We start from the raw sequence: 20995 nt of genomic DNA on the forward strand, positions 1-20995 counted from the left end.
GTGTTTTTGTTATGTGCTTTTGTGATTTTTTTTTTATTTTATTTTTTTTATTTTTTTATTAGTCTTTTTAAAATATCTATTTATTTTATTTTCATTTAATTAGTTTTAGTAATGTTTGCACTTCAACTTACACTTTATTTCTAATTGCTGCCAAGGCAAAACATTTTATTTTTCAGTTTTTCATCTAATATCAATATTTTATTTTATTTCAGCTTTTTATTTTCAATGATTTTTAATAGTTTAAATTTTAGTCAACAACAATGACACAATTCATTAAATTAAAATGAAAATTTTAAAAGGTATTTTTATTTTATTTGGAATGGTACCCAGCTCTTCTACAGGCACATAATACACTTTTTTTTTTTTTTTCATTCTTCATTTTGGTTTCCACCAGGGTTTAAATCTTCCCGGCTGTCGCATGTCAGCAGCTACAAATCTCTCCAACACTTCACAGAGCTCCACAGCAAGCACACGTCCCACAAACAAAAAGGTGACTCTTTGACTTGCCACTTCATTACCGTAGCTGTCTGTCATTTCAGCAGAGGATGTGTTTCTAAATAAGCAGATCCATCTGTCTTTGTAGTTGTTCCATGAGGAGCTGGCTCTTCAGATGGTGGTCAGCACTGGAGTCTGCAGAGAGAACGTCTACAAATACGCCTGGTTCTTTTTTGAACTTCTTGTAAGATGATTAAATATGTACATGTTGCTGAGCAAGCCAACTTTGTCTGTCTTTGAAATTCTAAATGCAAGATGTTTTTTGAGTTTTTTTTCTGGTTCTCATTGTCCAAATGTACTCACTCCAGGTGAAGAGCATGAGTCAGCACGTGTCTCAGCTGGATAAGAAGGCAGTCCCTCGTAGGAATCGATTTTCGGACCGTTTCAAGGATGACATTACCACTATAGTCAACGTTGTTACTGCTGAGATTGGGAACATTTTAGTAAAACAGCAAAAGGTGATTGAATCCATCTGAACCGATCAAAATCTGACTCAAGAACTGTTTAGTAACTCAGTAAACATGGAGCGCATGAGAATAACAAGAGGTCAGATTTTTTTGGAGGAATGTTATTTGTCAGTGATAATGAGAAGAGATGTGTGTGTTTTGATTTGTCTTCAGGAGCTGGAGCAGGCAGAGAAGGTTAACGTCAGCCTGGCTTTCTTCCTGTATGACCTGATGTCTCTGATGGACCGAGGCTTTGTGTTTCAGCTTGTGAAGAATTACTGCAACCAGGTACTGGAGCTCATCTCATTTTCTAATCGTTATCTTAACGGCAGGAAATCATTCACAACCTCTCGGTTCAGTGAACATCACAAGCATGTCCATAAAAAATTACTTGACTTTGGAAGTAAAGCAAGATGGATGGATGGATGGATGGATGGATGGAATGAAAGATGGATGGATAGATGGATGGAATAAAAGATGGATGGAATAAAAGATGGATGGATGGATGGATGGATGGATGGAATAAAAGATGGATGGATGGATGGAATGAAAGATGGATGGATGGAATAAAAGATGGATGGATAGATGGATGGAATATAAGATGGATGGATGGATGGATGGATGGATGGATGGATGGATGGAATGAAAGATGGATGGATGGAATAAAAGATGGATGGATGGATGGAATGAAAGATAGATGGATGGAATAAAAGATGGATGGATGGAATAAAAGATGGATGGATGGAATGAAAGATGGATGGATGGATGGAATAAAAGATGGATGGATGGAATAAAAGATGGATGGATGGAATGAAAGATGGATGGATGGATGGAATAAAAGATGGATGGATGGAATAAAAGATGGATGGATGGAATAAAAGATGGATGGATGGAATAAAAGATGGATGGATGGATGGATGGATGGATGGAATGAAAGATGGATGGATGGAATAAAAGATGGATGGATAGATGGATGGATGGAATGACAGACGAATAGGTAGATTGATAAAATATTTTATTAACTAAAGTTTTATAGTCAAATTTAGTTTTTAATTTTATAAAATGTACATAGAAATGTATATTTATTTTGTTGCTCTGCTAGACAAATTTTAGGAGAAAAAGGGAAAGTGTGATAATGTTGCAGACTGGACTCAATCCTGCACCACCTTCTTGAGCTCCACTAATTAAAGGGATATTTCACCGCTGGAAAGATTAATGTGTATTTAAATTGGGTCATTTATGTAGTAGAAATGTGAAATTATTTTAGAAGTTGGTGCCTTCTAGACTGAGAAAAGCCAGAAAATGTATTTTTGGCTCTTGTGGATGAAAGACAACAACTCCCAGAAAGCACTTGCTTTGCTGCCCTATGAGGCCACTCCCAAACCACGCCTACCGGTTACAGAGGGCAGTATCGGAAGAAATGATACAACTAGGCTACTAGCTGACTCGAAACTGAAAAGACGCCGTTTTATCGTGAGATCCCACTATGGGCGGATTGAAAACATGTGGAACTAGCTCCTACTACTGGCTGTAGTCTCTAGCCTCCGGCCAAAAAAGCCTCCGATGACGCAAAATGACGATTATCTGAGGTTTTTTTCCAGACACTCAATACAGAAATCTCTCGTCTCAGGGGGACATGAGGGAGGGAAGCACGATCATTTGAAAATACTACCGGGTTTCTACTGATACAAGCTTAATGCTAATCGGTGAAGTATCCCTTTAATATTTGCAGCATTAATATGTAACTAACTGTCACTCTTTTTCACAGATGGCAGCAAAGAGTGTGAACATGTCGACGTTGATCAGTATGAGGTTGGAGTTTTTGAGGATCCTGTGCAGTCATGAGCACTACCTAAACCTCAGCCTGTTCTTCAGCAGCCCTGCCTCCGCCCCCGCCTCCCCGTCACCTTCTGTCTCCTCACAGGTCAGTCAAAAAACAACATCATTCTGCTGTTATGACTGATCTAATACTCAGTGTTTGGAAACAATGAGTGTCATCTGTCTCTGTCACCAGACCTCCAGCTCGTGCAGTTTTCAGGACAATAAGATCGCAGCCATGTTTGATCTGTCCCAGGACTTTAAGCAACGGCATTACTTGACCGGACTGCTGCTGACCGAACTCAGTACTGCACTGGACATTGAGTCAGAGGGGTCGGTCATATTTAATGTGTGGCACAGAAGTGGCAACAACTGTTTAGTGAATTTTTTTTGAGTGCATTTGACAAACTAATAATTGTGTTTTATGTGCATGTGTAGGGGGAGAGTTCAACAAAAGGCCATTAGTGCCACATACAGCTTATTGTGCGCTCACGATCTGGACCAGCGCTGCTCGAGGTCAGAGGTCAAGGCCAAGATTGCTGCTCTCTACCTCCCTCTAGTGGGCATCATCATTGATTCCATCAATTATCTTGATTTCACAGGTACTGCCTTACACAAGTCTAGTTGTTAATCTCAGTTAGGCTTAATAGTTGCTTTTAGGCAGTGAGCCAAAGTGCTCGATTATGGCTCTCTGATGGGAGTTTAAAATGGATTATGCTTTTCAGACCTATGGTTTATGTGTGAATGTATGTGTTTTCTTCTCAGTGTCTGAACCTCGTGGCGGTAAAGGCAAGTCTGGTGGACCTGAGGATGACACTGACAGCGTCACCCCCATTAATCAGTCTGTTGCCATGGCAATCGCTGGAAATCCTTTCAACACATTATCGAGAAATGCACTGGCATCTATGACCTCTGTGGTATGAACAAGGTTTTTAAATAGAATGAATATTATATTATATTATATTATATTATATTATATTATATTATATTATATTATATTATATTATATTATATTATATTATAGCATATTATATTATAGCATATTATAGTATATTGATATAAAATTTATTAATAACGGAATTGACATTATAAATAAATGGAATTAAATAATTGTATTATATGAGAAGAAAATATGTAGACTGATCAGTGTTTTTTTAGTAGTTTTAATATATATATTATTATAGTATTCATTTTTTTTAATTTTCAGATTTCACTTTAATTTTAGTAAGTTTATGTGCCTTTGTCATTTTTATTCTTTTTTTTATATTTATATTTTCCAATTAGTTAATTTATTTTTTATTCCAGTTTTAATAATTTTATATCTTCAATTTCAAATTATTTAATTTCTTTGCCAAGGCAAAGTTTGTTAGGTTTAAGTTTTTCCATCTAATATTTATATTTTATTTTATTTCAGCTTTAGTTCAATTAATTTTAAACTATTAATAGTTTTAGTTTACAACAATAGTTTACAACACTATTGTGATATGACAGTTTTTTACAATGATTGACCAATCAGAAACAAGTATTCCAGAGAGCCTTGTAATATCTATGGATATTTGTCTATTTATCCGAGATATTCCAAAGAAACAGTAATTCTCATTTGAATATTTTTGTACAATCTCTCTTTGTCTAGACGGGAAAATCCAGCAACATGTTGACAGCAGAGACCAGCCGCAATCTGCTGATGTGTTTCCTGTGGATTATTAAGAATGCAGACCAGAATCTGATCCAGCGCTGGACCGTGGACATGCCTCTCTCTCAGCTGAGCCGCCTGCTGGAACTCCTCGCCATCTGCACCTCCTGCTTTGAGTATAGGGTAAAAACACTCAGGCACTTTGAAGAGGAAGACATCTTCTGGATGGCCTTTCTGATGTCATTAGAACATTTTCACATGATGCATTGTTTGTGTGTAGGGGAAGCAGAGTTCGGATAAGGTGAGCACGCAGGCCCTGCAGAAGTCTCAGCAGGCTAAAGCGCGTCTGGAGGAGGTTCTGCTGGGAGGCTATGGAGCCAGGGGAGAAATGATGAAAAGGGTGGGAGGTGAGCTGCATCTCATGTTTTACTTTCTATCTTAGCCTTTAAAGGGACAGTTCACCCAAAAATGGAAATTCTGTTATTCATTTTCCCCTAACCCTATGTGACTTTCTTCCACAGAACACAAAATGTGTTATAGATTCTATATATATTTGTCAAACTCTAAAATAGTTTACGCACCATTCCGGGTAATGCGGCTAACTGATGAAATGAAATGGAGAAGGGAGGGCAGCTGTGAATATTTGTTTTTTGTTGGTGCTAACATTATGTGGTGCTATTATTTAGTGCTAAATATTATGTTATAATTAAATTATAGTTACATTATTTTTTTATTAAATTTGTTCACTGAAATTCGTTTTTATAGTATTTTTCTTAGAATTGCGAGTTTTTATCTCACAATTCTTACTTTATAACTCGCAATTGAGTGTTATAAAGTCAGAATTGCGAGATACAAATGACTTTATTCTGACTTTGTAACCCGCAATTGCGACTTTATATATCACACAATTCTAAGAAAAAAAGAGAAGTAAACTCGGAATTATTATTTAATTTAATTATCGCAATTCAAAATATAAATAAATACATTTAAATAAATATATTTCATTTTCATTTATAAGTAAATTTATATCCAAATATAAATGGATACAAAAATGTATTTCATATAACTTTACATGCACTGTTTTTGAAACCACACACTAACTTTTTGTGAGGAAAGTTTGTATTTATTAGTTACTGTAGTACTGTAAGTCTGACTCCAGTCTCCATTCACTTTCATTATATGTTACAGGATATTTATAAAAAAGAAACTTTTACCTTTTGTTCTCTACAGCATAAAGAAAGTCATATGTGTTTTTGAAACCACATGCAGATGAATAAATAATGACAGAGATATTGACCACAGAGGGGACAGTTAATGTTGGCCCAATGAATAATATATTATTTGTTTTCCACAATGCACTAAAATAATTTTTCATTTCATGTAAAACGCTGTCTAATTTTACATGTTTGCAGTCCGCAGACTTCCTTTGTTTAGATATTTTCTAAATATGTCCCGTCTTTGTGTGTTGGCTGTGTGCTTTGCAAGGTAACGACCGGACGCTGGGTCAGAGAGAGAACCTACGCTGGAGGAAAGACCTTACACAGTGGCGCCAGACAAACGACAGGCAGGACAAGTGAGCGTAAAATAGTACCTTCATTTCACGGTTCACATCTGTTTAACCTGCAGTGCTTCTCATTCATTGTTGGTTCTAGTTCTCCATGGCCCTAATCTACTGCTAAAAATAAGCTTTTTTTTGTTTTGATTACTATTGTTGTTTCCTCAGATCCAAAGCAGAGCTGGATCAGGAGGCCATAATCTGTGGTAACCTGGCAACTGAGACCAACCTCATAGTCCTTGACCTGCTAGAGATGATCGTACAGGTAACCGAGAACTCTTACAATGGACCCAAAACATATTTGGACATTTTCGCATGAATAAATGTTTTTGCTTGATATTCTACTTTCAGGCAGTTCCTCTGGCAGATTGCAAGGATAATGTGGTTGGTGGAGTGCTGAAAGTTCTGCTGCACTCTCTCACCTGTAACCAGAGCACCACCTACCTGTCGCACTGTTTCAGCACCCTACGGGCTCTCATCGTAAAGGTACTGCCATGTGCAATTGTTTCAGCTGACAGTACACACCAATTCTTTTTCAAATGTGATGAGATTGAATTGAATTGAATTGTTTTTATTCATAACTATATAAGAGCATTTTCTTAGGTTATTTTAGTAACTCATTCTAAATCATAAAGCTGTAGGCTAGATTGGGGTTGGTTGTCTACAGGGTTAATTTCATAATTGGAAAAAAAAAAGAGATTTGAGAGAGAGACTTAAAACAGGAGGTCAAACCAGGAAACCAGTTTTTTTTTTTTTTATTGTTTAAAAAAAAAAACTGTGATAAATTATGCCACTTGGCTGACATCATTTATGAAAAGATTGTGTCAATGAACATTTACCTCGACATATATGTACATACTCACATTTAACAAGTGTATTAAAAGTCTGTAAGCATTATAGATGTTGAGGGGAGTTATGCACTTTCCTCAATATTCAGTTTAGCAGTCAACCAATCCTTATAGGTCCGATCCAGTCCATATTTTTCAATAGCTGATTCTTAAAAGATTGCATTGGGGACACCCGGTCGTGTGGATGATATGTAAGGGATAATCCATGCCTATCTGTGCATTAAACAATTTTAATGCGTGACATGGTGGTTGCCTCCTTGACATGCATTAAAATCGTTTAATGCACAGCTAGCCGTTGATTATCCCACTTATACCATGGTCATTTGTCAACATTGACAACTTAAAGCTGTTATTGATGTTCGCAGCGCAATATTTGACCGGAAGGGTAAAATTGATGGTTATTTTCGTCAGTTACGGCTCGTTAGATAACATATTCTGCCCGCTTTGCGTCGGACACAGAGATAAAGTATGAAAGCAATCAATGAAAATGAAAGCAGCGCATTAATATAGAACGGCGATTCAACCAGGATTCAACTGATTTGAAACTACCTGTGCATTAAACTATTCTGATTGGCTGGAAGGTGTGCAATAAAACAGAGTATTCAGACAGACCATGGTATAAAGATGTACAATAATAATTAGGATTATACTACAGCATATAATAATAAAAATAAAAAGAACCCTCCCAACCCCTGTCTCCCCTTCCTGTAATCATGTAATATATGTTATATTGAATTTATTAATGACACAAATATTTTTCAGTTTGGCGACCTGTTGTTTGAGGAGGAGGCCGAGCAGTGTGCAGACCTGTGTCAGAAGGTTCTTCATTACTGCAGCAGCTGTGTGGATGGCAACAGGAGTCAGGCTTGTGCTACGCTGTACCTGATCATGAGATACAGCTACAGCTCTGCTAGTGTAAGACACCGCATAACAGACCACTCAATACGTCCCCTGCTGAAAAATCCAGCATTGCTGGTCACCTTCATAGGTATGTTTTGCATACTGTGATGCTGGTTGCTGGTCCCCAGCATGGAAAGTGGGAGTGCTGGTAGACCAGCTACACCAACTCAGTTTTGCTTGAGAACTGCATGACTATGGTGGTCCACCAGCCAGACCAACACTATAACAGCTCCAACCAACACAAACCACTCTGGACCAACATTCATGCTGGTTTATGCTGGATTTTTCAGTAGGGTCTATTGCCAAATAAATGAAAACCACTTTCACCTTGTCTTTTCTCCGTTAAAATGCTAACATTGACAATGCACGCTGTAATGTTTTTCTTCTCCATGTCTGTCTGTCGTCTGATAACATGAGCCTGTCGCTGCTGGTCGGCCATCTCTCTGAATGCACCAGGCTGATGGCTGGAGTATTTCCTCTGTTTACTCAATTTCTCACCCCCTCAGCCCTCCCCTACCAGATGGCCGTGTTGTTTGCCATCTCATTCATCTTTAATGGGGAAAGGATGGATTTCTCTCCCTGTCTGTCTGTTTGTTTGCTTGTTTGCTTTGTAAAAGGCTCCAGCAGTCGTTCCTGTCATTAGTGTAACCTTGAATAAGTCATGTTGATTCCTTTTTTGCGACAGGCTGTCTTTTCCCCCCTCTCTGCTTTGTTTTTCTGTTTCCTAAGGCCTTTTCTCTCGTTAGATTAAATTGTGAAAACAGTGAAGTCAGGTCTAAGCACAAATTCAGAATTAATCTTCTCAGCAGCGTCGATGTCAAGTCGTTTTTCACGGCAAAACTGACCTGATGCGATATTGGCGACGTACAGAGATGCCTCACGCATACGCTCAATTAAACATAATGGTGCCATTGAAATGATCCATTGGCAATTATACAGGGGTTAATGGGGGATCATTTTGCAGTTTCCTGATGCTAAGCAAGATGGATGGAGCATTTTCAGTTCCTGGCTCAAGCCTCCCCTGGAATCAATGATCTGAAACTATGACAGCAATGGCCGACCGCGCCTGGCAGTGTGGCGTTTCCTTTCACAGCCTAACACCTGTATCTGACAATGTAACCTTCAATAACCTCAGCAGGGCCAACCCAGATAAATGACACAGCTCTGGTTGACAGGAACTTCTGGGGGAAGGGCTGTTTTCTAAATTGGAAACCTCAGGCAGTAATCAGACCTCTGCTGTCATGATGCTTTGGACATTCATACTTTGGAACAAGACTTGAAATGAAAGGGATAGTTCACCCAAAAATGCTCGTCCAAACCTGTATGACTTCTGTGGATAACAAAAGGTGATATCACGTTAGTGCTGCTTTTTTGCATATAATGAAAGTGAAAAAGGAAGGGTGCTGTCGAGCTACAAAAAGGCAAAAAAGTACATATAAATATTGTAAAAGTGGTCCATACACTGTATTCCACATTTTCTAAAGTAATATGATAGTTTTGCATGAAGAAAAGACCATAATTTAAGTTGAGAACCATATGAGAACCTGGCATTATTGAATATACATTGGTGCAAATGAGATTTGAAAGTTATGGTGGAGATTGCCAGTGAATAACTTAAATTTTAAATAATACATTTTTGGGGGGGTGAACTAATCCTGTAAGAAATCAATGTTTTAACACGGAGAAAGCTATCTGTTGGCATTCTCATCCATCTCAATAGACCGTGGACATCAGCACACATTTTATATATATATTTATATATATATTTATATATATATTTATTTATATATATATATATATATATATATATATATATATATATATATATATATATATATATATATATATATATATATATTATTTTTTTTTTAAGACCATGTACTATTTTAAACAAATGTTTCCTCTGATGCTATGATGCTATGAGTTAGCACAATAGCTCATTTTCATCTACAGTCCCAGTTTAACGTGTTTTTAAATAACCGTTTTTAACAGCTGAATTTCTGGTGAAAACTACATTACTGATGATTCTACTAATGACTCTGCAAAGAAATCTCCACCAATCAGGCAAACGAAACACTCAAATCACGCCAAATGAACACTTTTGCGTCCGCCCACTCCCATGAAGCAATGCAAATTATGTAATCAAGTCAGTTTCCCTATGCTCTCAAACTACTTAAATATTTCTGTGTATATAAAATAAACATAAAATATATTGTTTATATATTGATCTTTTTAACAATTTCTATATCGCTATCGTTTTTAATTTTATTGTCATTAGCAATGCTTAATGCGATTGCAGTTCATTCCCTCATTAAAGCTGTTATGTACACAGTCTTGTAATTTTTGGCAGATTTTCAAATGCTTTTTTCAAATCAAAGTTTGTAATGTGACTCACCTTGTGGCTTGTATGGCTTATAACTCTTTAACTGCATGCTGCCGTTGTTGCTCATGGGACCACAGAATTTTTTGAGCCTGGATTGAGTTTTCCAGAGTAGTTAGTCAATTAGTCTTTCTATAGTTGTTTCTACGGCTGTTAAAGAACAAAATTATTATTATTATTATTATTATTTTTTTATTATTATTTTTTTGCTGCTTGACTTTGTAGTTACAGCATTGACCAGCAGGGGCTAGCTGTGTTAGGCTAGTTAGCCAAACCTTGACCCCTTGTTTTTTGCCCTTGCAGAATTTCTCCAGAGTCAAAATGCAGGTGACAATGTCTTTGGCCTCATTGGTTGGCAAGTCTTCAGACATCCATGAGGAGTACCTACGTCGCTCTTTCAGAACTATCCTAGCATATGCGGAAGAGGACATGGAAATGCAATCTACACAGCTGCCCTCACAGGTAAACTTTTAGACATCCAGCCCAATCAAGAAGTATACTAATCATTGTCATAGATCATCGGTTGTAATGAATTACTTTATTGGTTTATGTCTCCATAGGTGGATGAACTCTTGAGGAACCTAAACAGTATCCTCTCAGATACAGTCAAGATGAAGGAGTTCCAGAAAGATCCGGAGATGCTCATGGACCTCATGTATAGGTACACATTTTCTTCTGCAGCTAAAACCAAGACTGCATCTGGCTTAGGGATTCCAGTTCTGTGGTTTTTTTCCCCTCTGCTTCCCATTTTGCTGTGGTTTCTACTGTTTGTCTACTATTTTTGGACTTACTATGGTAACCGAGTGGCACATTTGAGCCCTGCAGTGTGCCTCACATGTGTAATAACTTGAGTGAATATGCCAGTCCACACTTTTCTTTGATATTATGAACAAAATTGTATTTATTTCCTCAGAGCATTAACCTACTTTTTGAATAAACTTACTGTTTGCTTTGGCTCCAGGATCGCAAAGGGTTACCAGACCTCTCCAGACCTGCGTCTAACCTGGCTCCAAAACATGGCAGAGAAGCACAACAGCAGGAAGTGTTTTACAGAGTCAGCCATGTGTCTGATCCATGCCGCAGCCCTGGTAGCTGAATATCTCAGCATGCTGGAGGATCACAAATACTTGCCTGTGGGCAGCGTCACCTTTCAAGTGAGTTATTATCATGAGTAGGAAACGCTTGAATCGGCTCCCTTTCCGAAAAACAACAGTAGGCGTGAATTATGTCTCGGCTGCTCTTCGAACCCTCAGACACACGGGACGGTCTAAATGAGAACCAATGTCTGACTGTGGTAAATAATTGTCTCTCCCCACCAGAACATCTCTCCTAATGTGCTGGAGGAGTCTGCAGTCTCAGACGACATATTGTCTCCAGACGAGGATGGGGTTTGCTCGGGACGCTACTTCACAGAAAGTGGCCTAGTTGGGCTTCTGGAACAGGCTGCCGAGCTGTTCAGCAATGTGAGTTATCCGTGGAGCAAGGCGCCAACGACATAATCCAAATTAGCAGCCCATTCTCTTTTATGATACTCTGTATCATTTCTGTACCATGATACTACTTGTATACATTATACTGTGTACAGTGTGTATGTATGTATGTATTATACTAAATATATGTGTATATATATTATACTTAATATAATATACTTGTGTGTGTGTGTGTGTGTATATATATATATATATATATATATATATATATATATATATATATATATATATATATATATATATATATATATATATAATTGTTGTTATTAGTAGTAGTATTTATTTTATATATTTTTAATAATAATTGAAAGATAAATGCGTAAACTATATTAATAGGTTTAGCTTAATTGTGTGTGTGTGTGTTTTTATATTATTATTATTATTATTATTATTATTATTATTTTTATTATTATTATTTATTTTTTTAAGAATGAAAAAATACTGTTCATTACTGCTTACCATTGTTCACTTACAGGGCGGGTTGTACGAGGCAGTTAATGAGGTGTACAAGGTAATCGTGCCTATACTGGAGGCCCACAGAGATTTCCGGAAGCTCGCTTCCACACATGACAAGCTCCAAAGGGCTTTTGAGAGCATCATTCAAAAGGTAAAGCATACAAATGACATGTCCTCCTACATGAGTCTGCCAGGCAGAAAAAAAAAAACTGTCTAATGTGTATGTGGGCAGTTGGGAGGAAGTTGATATGTTGTGACATGCTATACTTGAGGCAAAACGATTTAAAGCTGTTATTTAATAGTTATTATACATTAGTTTTATGAGCACTTTTGAGACCTTATAGAATGTGTACTTTTAATTCTTAAGAAAGAAAACTGAATTAATATTTTCTTGCAAACTTTACTTTTAATAATCTTTTTATTTATTTACATCTTCAAAAAATATTTATTTTCAGTGTGAAGACAGAAAAGTCAGAAAAAGTAGTGGAAAAACATACATAAAATGGAGACTCGTGCATCAGCTGCTGTCTTTTATCGTAATGTTTATTTTTACTTTTCAGGGTCACAAGAGGATGTTTGGAACCTACTTCCGCGTAGGATTTTATGGCTCTAAATTTGGAGACCTGGATGAGCAAGAATTTATCTACAAAGAGCCAGGAATCACCCATTTACCGGAGATATCCCACCGGCTTGAGGTGAAATTTCTCTGAAACCCTCTGAAGTTCTGAACTGCATTTGTGATGAAGATGAATTTGAAGTTTGAAGTTTTTCTTAAGGTTTCAATTACAGGTTTTAATACTTTTAGGCAGTAATGTAATGGTCTGAAATTTGCTCTGATATTATACATAACTTACACATTTCGTTTGATCAGGAGCTACTTGTAGTGAACTCTTTGTCTTCTAATTTTCCAGAACTTCTACAGTGAGTGTTTTGGAGATGGAGTTTTGGAAATGATTAAAGATTCCACACCAGTAGACAGAAACAAGCTGAATCCCAACAAGGTAAGGCTCATCAAATTTTGTGCCAGTGTAAACACGATTACAATCAAAAGTTCTCTTCAGCATGACCCTCATTAGCTTGAAAGGCCGTCGTCTGCCTCTACAGTCAAATCTCAATTGCCTCATTCAACTAATGTTAATCAACTAATGATTTATATATCCTTTAAGTGCCATTGAGATTTCCTAACATAGTGTGCTGATTTTCATACATCACATCAGGTATACGTACAGATTACCTTTGTGGAGCCTTTCTTTGATGACTATGAAATGAAAGACCGCCTCACCAACTTTGAGAAGAACTTCAACCTTCGCCGCTTCATGTACACTACGCCGTTCACAAAGAGTGGACGGCCGCGGGGGGAACTCAATGAGCAATACAAGAGGAAAACCATCCTAACCACCATGCATGCCTTCCCCTACATCAAGACACGGATCAACGTCATTCAGAAGGAGGAGGTAATCGCAACAACCCTGGTCTGCTTCATCTGCAGTAGTAGTTTGATAAAAGCATTTGATAGACTAATTGCTCAATCAATCCCCCAACTCTTTTTTTTTTTTTTTTATGTTTTCAGTTTGACCTCACGCCAATCGAGGTGGCCATTGAGGACATGCAAAAGAAGACCCGAGAGCTGGCTGAAGCCACGCACAGAGAGAAGCCAGATGCTGTGATGCTTCAGATGGTTCTGCAGGGATCCGTCACAGCCACTGTCAATCAGGTCTGAAACTTTAAAGTACACTTTTACCCTTCACTAGTAACTATTCAGAGCGGTGTAAAAAGCCCTCTAAAACGAACGCTCTGGTAAAACATCTATTTATGATATATTAGTATATATACATGCATGTATGTATTAAAAGCTGTTATTTGTATGTATGTATACATACATGCATACATACATACATGTGTGTGTATATATATATATATACACATACATACATACATACATACATACATATACATATACATATACATATACATATACATATACATGTGTGCGTGTGTGTATGTATGTATGTATGTATGTATGTGTATATATACACATTGAAAATACATTTAGTTGTCAATTCACCCTTTACTGCTTATGTATTATTAATAGATATAAAAAATAAAAAAGTAAATTATTTTGAAAAATTATTTTGCTGATTTTAAATAACCATCAATGGGGAAAGATGCTTTTTGCGTTCAGATGATGTAGTTACTGCATGTACCAGCAGAGGCTAATGAACCCATGCTAACCAACCAACCAAACTTTGATCCCTTGACATAAACACTGGCTCAGTCACTTTTCCAGTCACTCAGACTCCTTCCATGCCTCTTCTACTGCTGATGTGGTTTTTGAATACTTTAGGTAATGTGAGTACAGTATAGAAGAGTAATGTAAATTTTAGGGTTGCAAGCATTCATAATGATGCTCCCGGCGTCTCTGTATTTATAGTGATGGCTGAAGCTCCAAGTGACAGTTTACAACACCAATCAAGTTTAAAACATATCTAAATCCTGTGCATATGGCTGCGGTTACGTGATAAATGCCCTCTGGAGAAACAACATACAAAGAGCGCGGCAATGCCTCTGCTCCTGGCTCCACGGTGACATCACTCACACAAAGACTTATTCATGATCTTTCCCTTATGTGTTGACTTTACCTTGTGGCCTCCAATGGATGAAGCATTCATTTTCTCCGTTAGCGCTGTGGGAGTGAGGGGGGGGGCTTTTCTTTCCTTTTCTCACTCTTGTGTGTCTCTGCAGGGTCCATTGGAGGTGGCCCAGGTCTTCTTGAATGAAATCCCAGCAGACCCCAAGCTCTTCCGTCATCACAACAAACTTCGTTTGTGTTTCAAAGAGTTCATACTGCGGTGAGTTGCCGTTTCCAGTGGAAAAAGAGATATGCACATAAACTTTTCAGTGAAGTATGATCGAATGAAGCAAGTTTTCTATCGTAGGATCAAAGCAAATATGAAAGTGTCTTTATTTTATAGTGATTGGTTTGTTTAAAGTTCTTTATTTGAAAGTTCACTGAAATACGTGGGCGAAAGACACCCGAGGGGCTTTTCTGCAAGCGGAGAAACCCCGTCTTAATGTCACCCAGCTGCATTTGTTTTGCATAATCATCATAATGTTTAAACCAAGACTCGAAACGAATTAAGATTTTGAATACAGTGATTCTTTCCCAAGATGTATACAGTTTGTATGGAAATATTACATATTGCTTTTTACAGACGGAATAGTTCATGCTGGATTCTGGGCCTTGATTGCTGCCAGCGTGCAGACAAATATTTACTGTAATTTAAAATATGTTTATTTTTCTCCATAATCCATCCAAGCTAGCAAAAACCTTCTCTAGCCAAGTTACTGTTATTTATGCCAAGACGTTAGCCTTTTAATTCTATAACTAGACCGTTTAAGATATATTTTGAAAGGTATAGAGCCATTTAAAATCAATTTTAAAAGTAGATCTAGTGCACATTTTCCTCAGCGTTCCCTTTGTGACTTTGTTGTTGAGCAAGCTTTTGGGGAATAAAACTTAATTGTTGAGTTTTCTTATCAAACTCATTTGTTTATTTCTGTCCAAATGCAGATAATTGCACCAATTATTCATTGTCTGGTGCTCGGCTGCGCTTGTTGTGTTGCTAATGCTGTTGTGATTGCATATCTGCAGGTGTGGAGAGGCTGTTGAGAAGAACAAGCAACTCATCACTCCTGATCAGAAGGAGTACCAGCAGGAGATGAAGAAAAACTACAACAAACTGCGAGAGAATCTGAGGCCAATGCTGGAGAGAAAGATCCCTGAGCTCTACAAGCCCATCATCAAACCTTGCATCGAGAACAGGTACACCCATTAGTGGTATACTTGACCTTTGACTCAGCAATCAGTGAATGATGGAAATATTCTCTCGTGTTCAGTAGTACTTCCATAATTGGTGCTATAAGAATAGCTCACCCCCAAAAATGAAGATTTGTCATTATGAACTACTTCGCTTTTATAATGATATTTTGGAGACTGTTGTATGGAAAAGGTTTATGCATTTTATTTCTTTAAAACAAATTTTAGTCACACTTTAGTTTGGGGAACACATTCATGAATAACTATGACTTTTGCCTCAAAGTCCTAAGTCACTGCATATTAATAGTTAGTAAGGTAGTTGTTAAGTTTAGGTATTAGTAAATTAGGAATGTAGAATATATGATCATGCAGCATAAGGCATTATTATATTATATCATATTATTATTTATAAGTACTAATAAACAGCCAATATCCTAGTAATTTTAGCAGTAGTCTAAAGTAGTGTGTGTGTGATACACACACATCTATATATATCTATATCTATCACAAAGTTTGGGGTCGGAAATATTTGTTTTATGTTTTTGAGAGAAGTCTGTTGTGTTCACCAAGACTGCATTTATTTAATCTAATGATGTTAAATATTACAATTAAAACAACTTTTTTGTTTTAATATATTCTAAAATGTAATTTATTCTTCAATGCCACATGATGCTTCATTATGAAATGAAATAATTTTATGAAATGACTATGAAGTAATTGTAACATTTCTTATTATTATCGAAGTTAAACTGTGCTGCTTAATACTTTTAAGAAAACCACAATATTCTTTGATAGAAACTTCAAAAAGAACAACATTTCATGTAAACATATAAACAATATATAAAATATAATTATAATACAATAAAATATATAATATAATATTAATATAATTTTTGTATTAAATATGTATTATCTATTAATTAATACCTTCAGTTAGGGCTGGGCGATATATCGCATGACATTGTTATGCACATCTCGTCAGTAAAGCCGGTTCCTTGATTAGTAGTAAATCGCCATCGCCTGCTTTCAGATGGAGCGGCATAACACAGAGCCGTAGTTCACTGACAAGCTGAGCCATATCGCATTAATTATCGAAGGCGATACGTCCGTGATAATTAATGCGATATGGCTCAGCTTGTCAGTGAACTACGGCTCTGTGTAGTAAATGCCGCTCCATCTGAAAGCAGGCGATGGCGATTTACTACTAATCAAGGAACCGGCTTTACTGACGAGATGCGCATAACAATGTCATGCGATATATCGCCCAGCCCTACCTTCAGTAATGACAGTGAAATATATCTCAAATTAGAGAAAGGAGTTGACTTTGGTTATCGGTTTTATATATATATAGATAGATAGATAGATAGATAGATAGATAGATAGATAGATAGATAGATTATTAATAGATCTAGATATAGATATAGATAGATTATTAAAATATAGATTATTTTTTGGCTTATGATAGCAGTATCTGGGTCTATTCTTGCATTATAAACTATAATTCAGTGGCGTTGTTCGCCATTTTCTGTATATGCTGGTAAATCTGTATAGAGCTGGATCCATGAGATGCTTTATATACAGGAGACAGGACAATTTGAGGGTTGCACAATGCCAAACATCGATTGTGTGAACGTGGTCCATGTGAGCGCTCATATTGCACAGTGCAGCTCTTTTTGTGGAGATATTTCTTTCTAACATTGCAGTCACTGCTTAAGCTCCCGTTCCCTCTTGTGTTTGTAACAACAGGGATTCCTTCAAACGGCAGAGCCTCCGTCGGACACAAGATGAAAATTCATGATGTCAAGAGGGCGTCTCTAGAGGATATCAAGGGAAGGATGTTGCAGTGTGCCAGGAAACAAGAGCTTCGTCAGCTGATAATTAGATGACTCGAGCAGAGTTTCATGCACAGTGTTAAAAGCCCCTGAAAATATCCTAGATTGTTGTATTCTGTATGCTGTATATATATATGGAATTGATTTTCAGGGATTTAGAACTTGCATTATTGTTTATAATTGTTTTTAGAACAAAAAACCTTAGCCAGTCACTTTTTTTTATTACTTGTTTTCTGGTTATGGTTAATCTTCCTTAGTATGTTACAATATATTGTATTTTGAACTAATACAATAATTGTTACACGTTACATGTTAGGAAAAAACCTACAACCTTAAATTAACTGCTTCAAGAACGAAAGCCTGATCACTATTTAAAAGCAACTGAGAGCGCAAAGGTGTAAAAAACGACAGTTAAGATACGATAATGGTATAAAACAAATCACCTCTTCATTTGTACGTTTACATATAGCTAATATAGTTTAAATCATGATTACTCTATTCCTTTTTTTCTATGTATATTGTAATTGTAAGATTTATAAGATACAGTTTTGTATATATAGTTATATTTTATTTATAGAGAATATTTAGCTCCTATTCCATTATTAAAATGTGACCATATCCGATCAGAATAAAAGTGAAGCAGGTTTACAGAGACAGAAGAATCTGTTAAAAAGTGCAGAGAATGAGCACATCAAATGTTTACCTTTTACTTTTTCCAAGAAATGGTGTCAAATTTATTTCTTTGGTTCATTGATAAAAATATTCCAGTAAAGAGTCATTCTTCTCAAATAGTTTTTCCCTTTCTCATTTTTTCAAGTGCACTGCACATAAGCTCTGTTGTTTCTTTCTGTTTTCAGTGCTTCATTCTGTCTGTTACACATTACCGGTACTCTGAAAACTATGAGAACTGTTTGTTGGTTTTTAAGTGCATAGGTCATTACAATTTCAACTTGTTCTGAAAGCACAAATGAATAAATACTATAAATGTGTATATAAATATTTTTGCCAATTAAACTTAATAAAAAGCCACATGCTTATAACCTTTTGTGCAGTAAGATTATGTTGTGAAATATTAATTTGACTTTTGATAGCAGTATCTGGGGTCTGTTCTGGCATTATAAACGAATTCATTGGCGTGGTTCGTCAATTTCCATAATCGTATGCAGACAGGACACAGGTAAATCCTTATGAGATCCAGCACAGCTTGCTGGCGCTGCGTGATGACGTACATCACATGAGACGGCGGTTCAGCGGCTTTTCAAGCGTTGTAGAACTGTCACAGGGAGGAACAGGTTCGTGAAACAACTCTCAGTATCTATAAAATTATTTTTAGCTTTTATTGCTGCGGTACAAAACAGCTATTGCAGTTTATTGTCGGTTGCATATTTTTCTGTGAGAAAATCTGAAGAATCAGAAAAGAAAACAAGGAATAGAGTATTAAAGCTGACTTGTTGAGAAGCGCTTTAAACCTATATGGAAGTCATAGTGTAAAACAGTGGTTCTCAGTTCTGGTCCTGAAGTCCTCTAGCTCTGCACAGTTTGGTTGTTTCACTTTCACTAATTCACACCCTTCTATGATCCACACATACGGGTTTTGAAACTTCTGTTAATAAGTCTTCGTTTATTTGCGACGTCAATTTGTAGGCCAATTCTCTGAGTTATCTCCACACTTTCCTATTAGGTTTATAATAAGGGCTGTGTTTACAGTACTTGAAGAGACTTACACTGGCGTGAGGGCGGGACAACCTGTCACTCACGTCAGGGCAAACCCCAACCGTCCAATCAATTCCCGCTAGACAAAATCAAGTCCCTCCCTAATTTTTTTTTTTCTTTCTTTTTTTCTTATTTGAGAAGTAGCTTCACTACATCACAATAGGGAAGAAAAAACTATTGTAACATCCGTTTCATGCAGAAATTCACAATATCTATTTTCTAAATGCATGTTGTTCTAAACGATTCATCCATACGTTTGATTTTTATAAAATTGTCAATTTTAAACAAAATGTCATAACTCAATTTTCTGGTGAAACGACACAGTGCATTCTCCAATTATTTAGGGCCAGTTTACACAGAACATGTTTTTTGCAGTTGAAATGAAAGACGCAGCTAAGTTGAATGGAAAAATGCGCAAGGTCTAGTGATGCATTTTTGAAAAGTGGAAGAACTTAACTTAACTTGAGCGCCGTGATTTGAGAATGCCATGTGCGAAAAGGTGCGAGCACAACAGGCCATTTTTACATTGAAAAACAATGGAAAACTAGTGCAGTGGAAATTCAAAATGTGTTCTGTGTGAGTGAACAGTCCCTTAGTCTGCTTAAACTTGTCACTTTCTTACAATCGACTGCAACCTTCTATCCAGTCATCAGCTATATATATATATATATACAACAAATTTCACAACCATTACAAAAGTATGTTCTACAGTATGAATGTATGCAGTGTGAATGAAATCTGAAAATAGCGCCATGTCTTCATTGTCATGTGTCTTATGGCATCAGTTACATCAGGGATGGGCAACTTCGGTCCTGGAGGGCCACTGTCCTACAGAGTTTAGCTCCAACCCTGAAAAAATCACCTGCCTGTAATTTTCTAGTAATCCTGAGGACCTTGATTAGCTTGTTCAGGTGTGTTTGATTAGGGTTGAAGCTAAACTCTGTAGGACAGTGGCCCTCCAGTACCGAAGTTGCCCATCCCTGAGTTACATTGCTTCACTGCCATTTACAACTCCTTTCCCATTAGTCCAGGTGATGTGAAAATTATGTTCACTTTTTCATAAAAGCATGAAAATTGCATGTACAATTTGCGGCCCTGAACATTTTCAGAAATGGAGCCATTGCAAAAATGCCTCGTGGCTGCCATGGCGGCCATTTTGTTTTCCGCCATAACTGAATTATGTATTTTGTATTATATCTCCTGAACCAAACATGATAACATGGAAAATTTGATGTCTGTCCATCACTATGTTTTGATAGTCAAGGATTACAATGATACCATATACAACTTGGGTGTTAAATAATGGCGCAAATACCAGTAAATTGACTAGCGCAAACCTTACTAAATCACCTTGCATGATTCATTTTAAATACTCTTCCATAAAATTCTGCGTCTGAAAGTGAAACTCCTACATAAATGCATATGCAATAAGGTCAGCCCAAAAATAACTGTGTCTTAGTAAATCTTGACCATAGTTTTTTAATGCCAAAACAGGGTTTGTGCTGGTGCAAGCTGTTAGTAAATCTGTCCCTATGTAGGCTATTACTCGAAAATCAAAATCGCCCCAATGACGCCCATTATAAAAACCCACTGTGACTGAAAAACCTTCCAG

At 36.8% G+C, this 20995-nt stretch overlaps 2 protein-coding genes across 4 annotated transcripts in view; both read left to right on the forward strand.

The window, feature by feature from the left end:
- dock8 (dedicator of cytokinesis 8) overlaps positions 1 to 18710 on the forward strand; it is a 46855-nt gene extending 28145 nt beyond the window's left edge. For both annotated transcript variants that reach the window (XM_084086350.1, XM_084086351.1), the window contains 26 exons: positions 395 to 490; positions 584 to 679; positions 804 to 953; positions 1116 to 1229; positions 2710 to 2865; positions 2956 to 3092; positions 3198 to 3361; positions 3525 to 3676; positions 4393 to 4575; positions 4673 to 4799; positions 5878 to 5965; positions 6116 to 6212; positions 6299 to 6433; positions 7558 to 7710; positions 10379 to 10537; positions 10636 to 10736; positions 11037 to 11229; positions 11395 to 11538; positions 12041 to 12172; positions 12582 to 12716; positions 12933 to 13022; positions 13239 to 13475; positions 13592 to 13735; positions 14764 to 14870; positions 15674 to 15844; positions 17585 to 18710. In XM_084086350.1, the coding sequence (XP_083942476.1) occupies positions 395 to 490; positions 584 to 679; positions 804 to 953; positions 1116 to 1229; positions 2710 to 2865; positions 2956 to 3092; positions 3198 to 3361; positions 3525 to 3676; positions 4393 to 4575; positions 4673 to 4799; positions 5878 to 5965; positions 6116 to 6212; positions 6299 to 6433; positions 7558 to 7710; positions 10379 to 10537; positions 10636 to 10736; positions 11037 to 11229; positions 11395 to 11538; positions 12041 to 12172; positions 12582 to 12716; positions 12933 to 13022; positions 13239 to 13475; positions 13592 to 13735; positions 14764 to 14870; positions 15674 to 15844; positions 17585 to 17636 (3513 nt within the window). In that variant the 3' untranslated portion in view covers positions 17637 to 18710. The remainder of the gene's footprint in view (positions 1 to 394; positions 491 to 583; positions 680 to 803; positions 954 to 1115; positions 1230 to 2709; positions 2866 to 2955; positions 3093 to 3197; positions 3362 to 3524; positions 3677 to 4392; positions 4576 to 4672; positions 4800 to 5877; positions 5966 to 6115; positions 6213 to 6298; positions 6434 to 7557; positions 7711 to 10378; positions 10538 to 10635; positions 10737 to 11036; positions 11230 to 11394; positions 11539 to 12040; positions 12173 to 12581; positions 12717 to 12932; positions 13023 to 13238; positions 13476 to 13591; positions 13736 to 14763; positions 14871 to 15673; positions 15845 to 17584) is intronic.
- A 180-nt stretch (positions 18711 to 18890) lies between these two features.
- Positions 18891 to 20995, forward strand: part of aopep (aminopeptidase O (putative)) — an 81758-nt gene continuing 79653 nt past the window's right edge. For both annotated transcript variants that reach the window (XM_084086590.1, XM_084086591.1), the window contains exon 1: positions 18891 to 18962. The gene's annotated coding sequence lies outside the window, so the exon portion shown is untranslated. The remainder of the gene's footprint in view (positions 18963 to 20995) is intronic.

This window comes from Abramis brama (genome assembly GCF_963993115.1).
Source record: "Abramis brama genome assembly, chromosome: 16".
NCBI lineage: Eukaryota > Metazoa > Chordata > Actinopteri > Cypriniformes > Leuciscidae > Abramis > Abramis brama.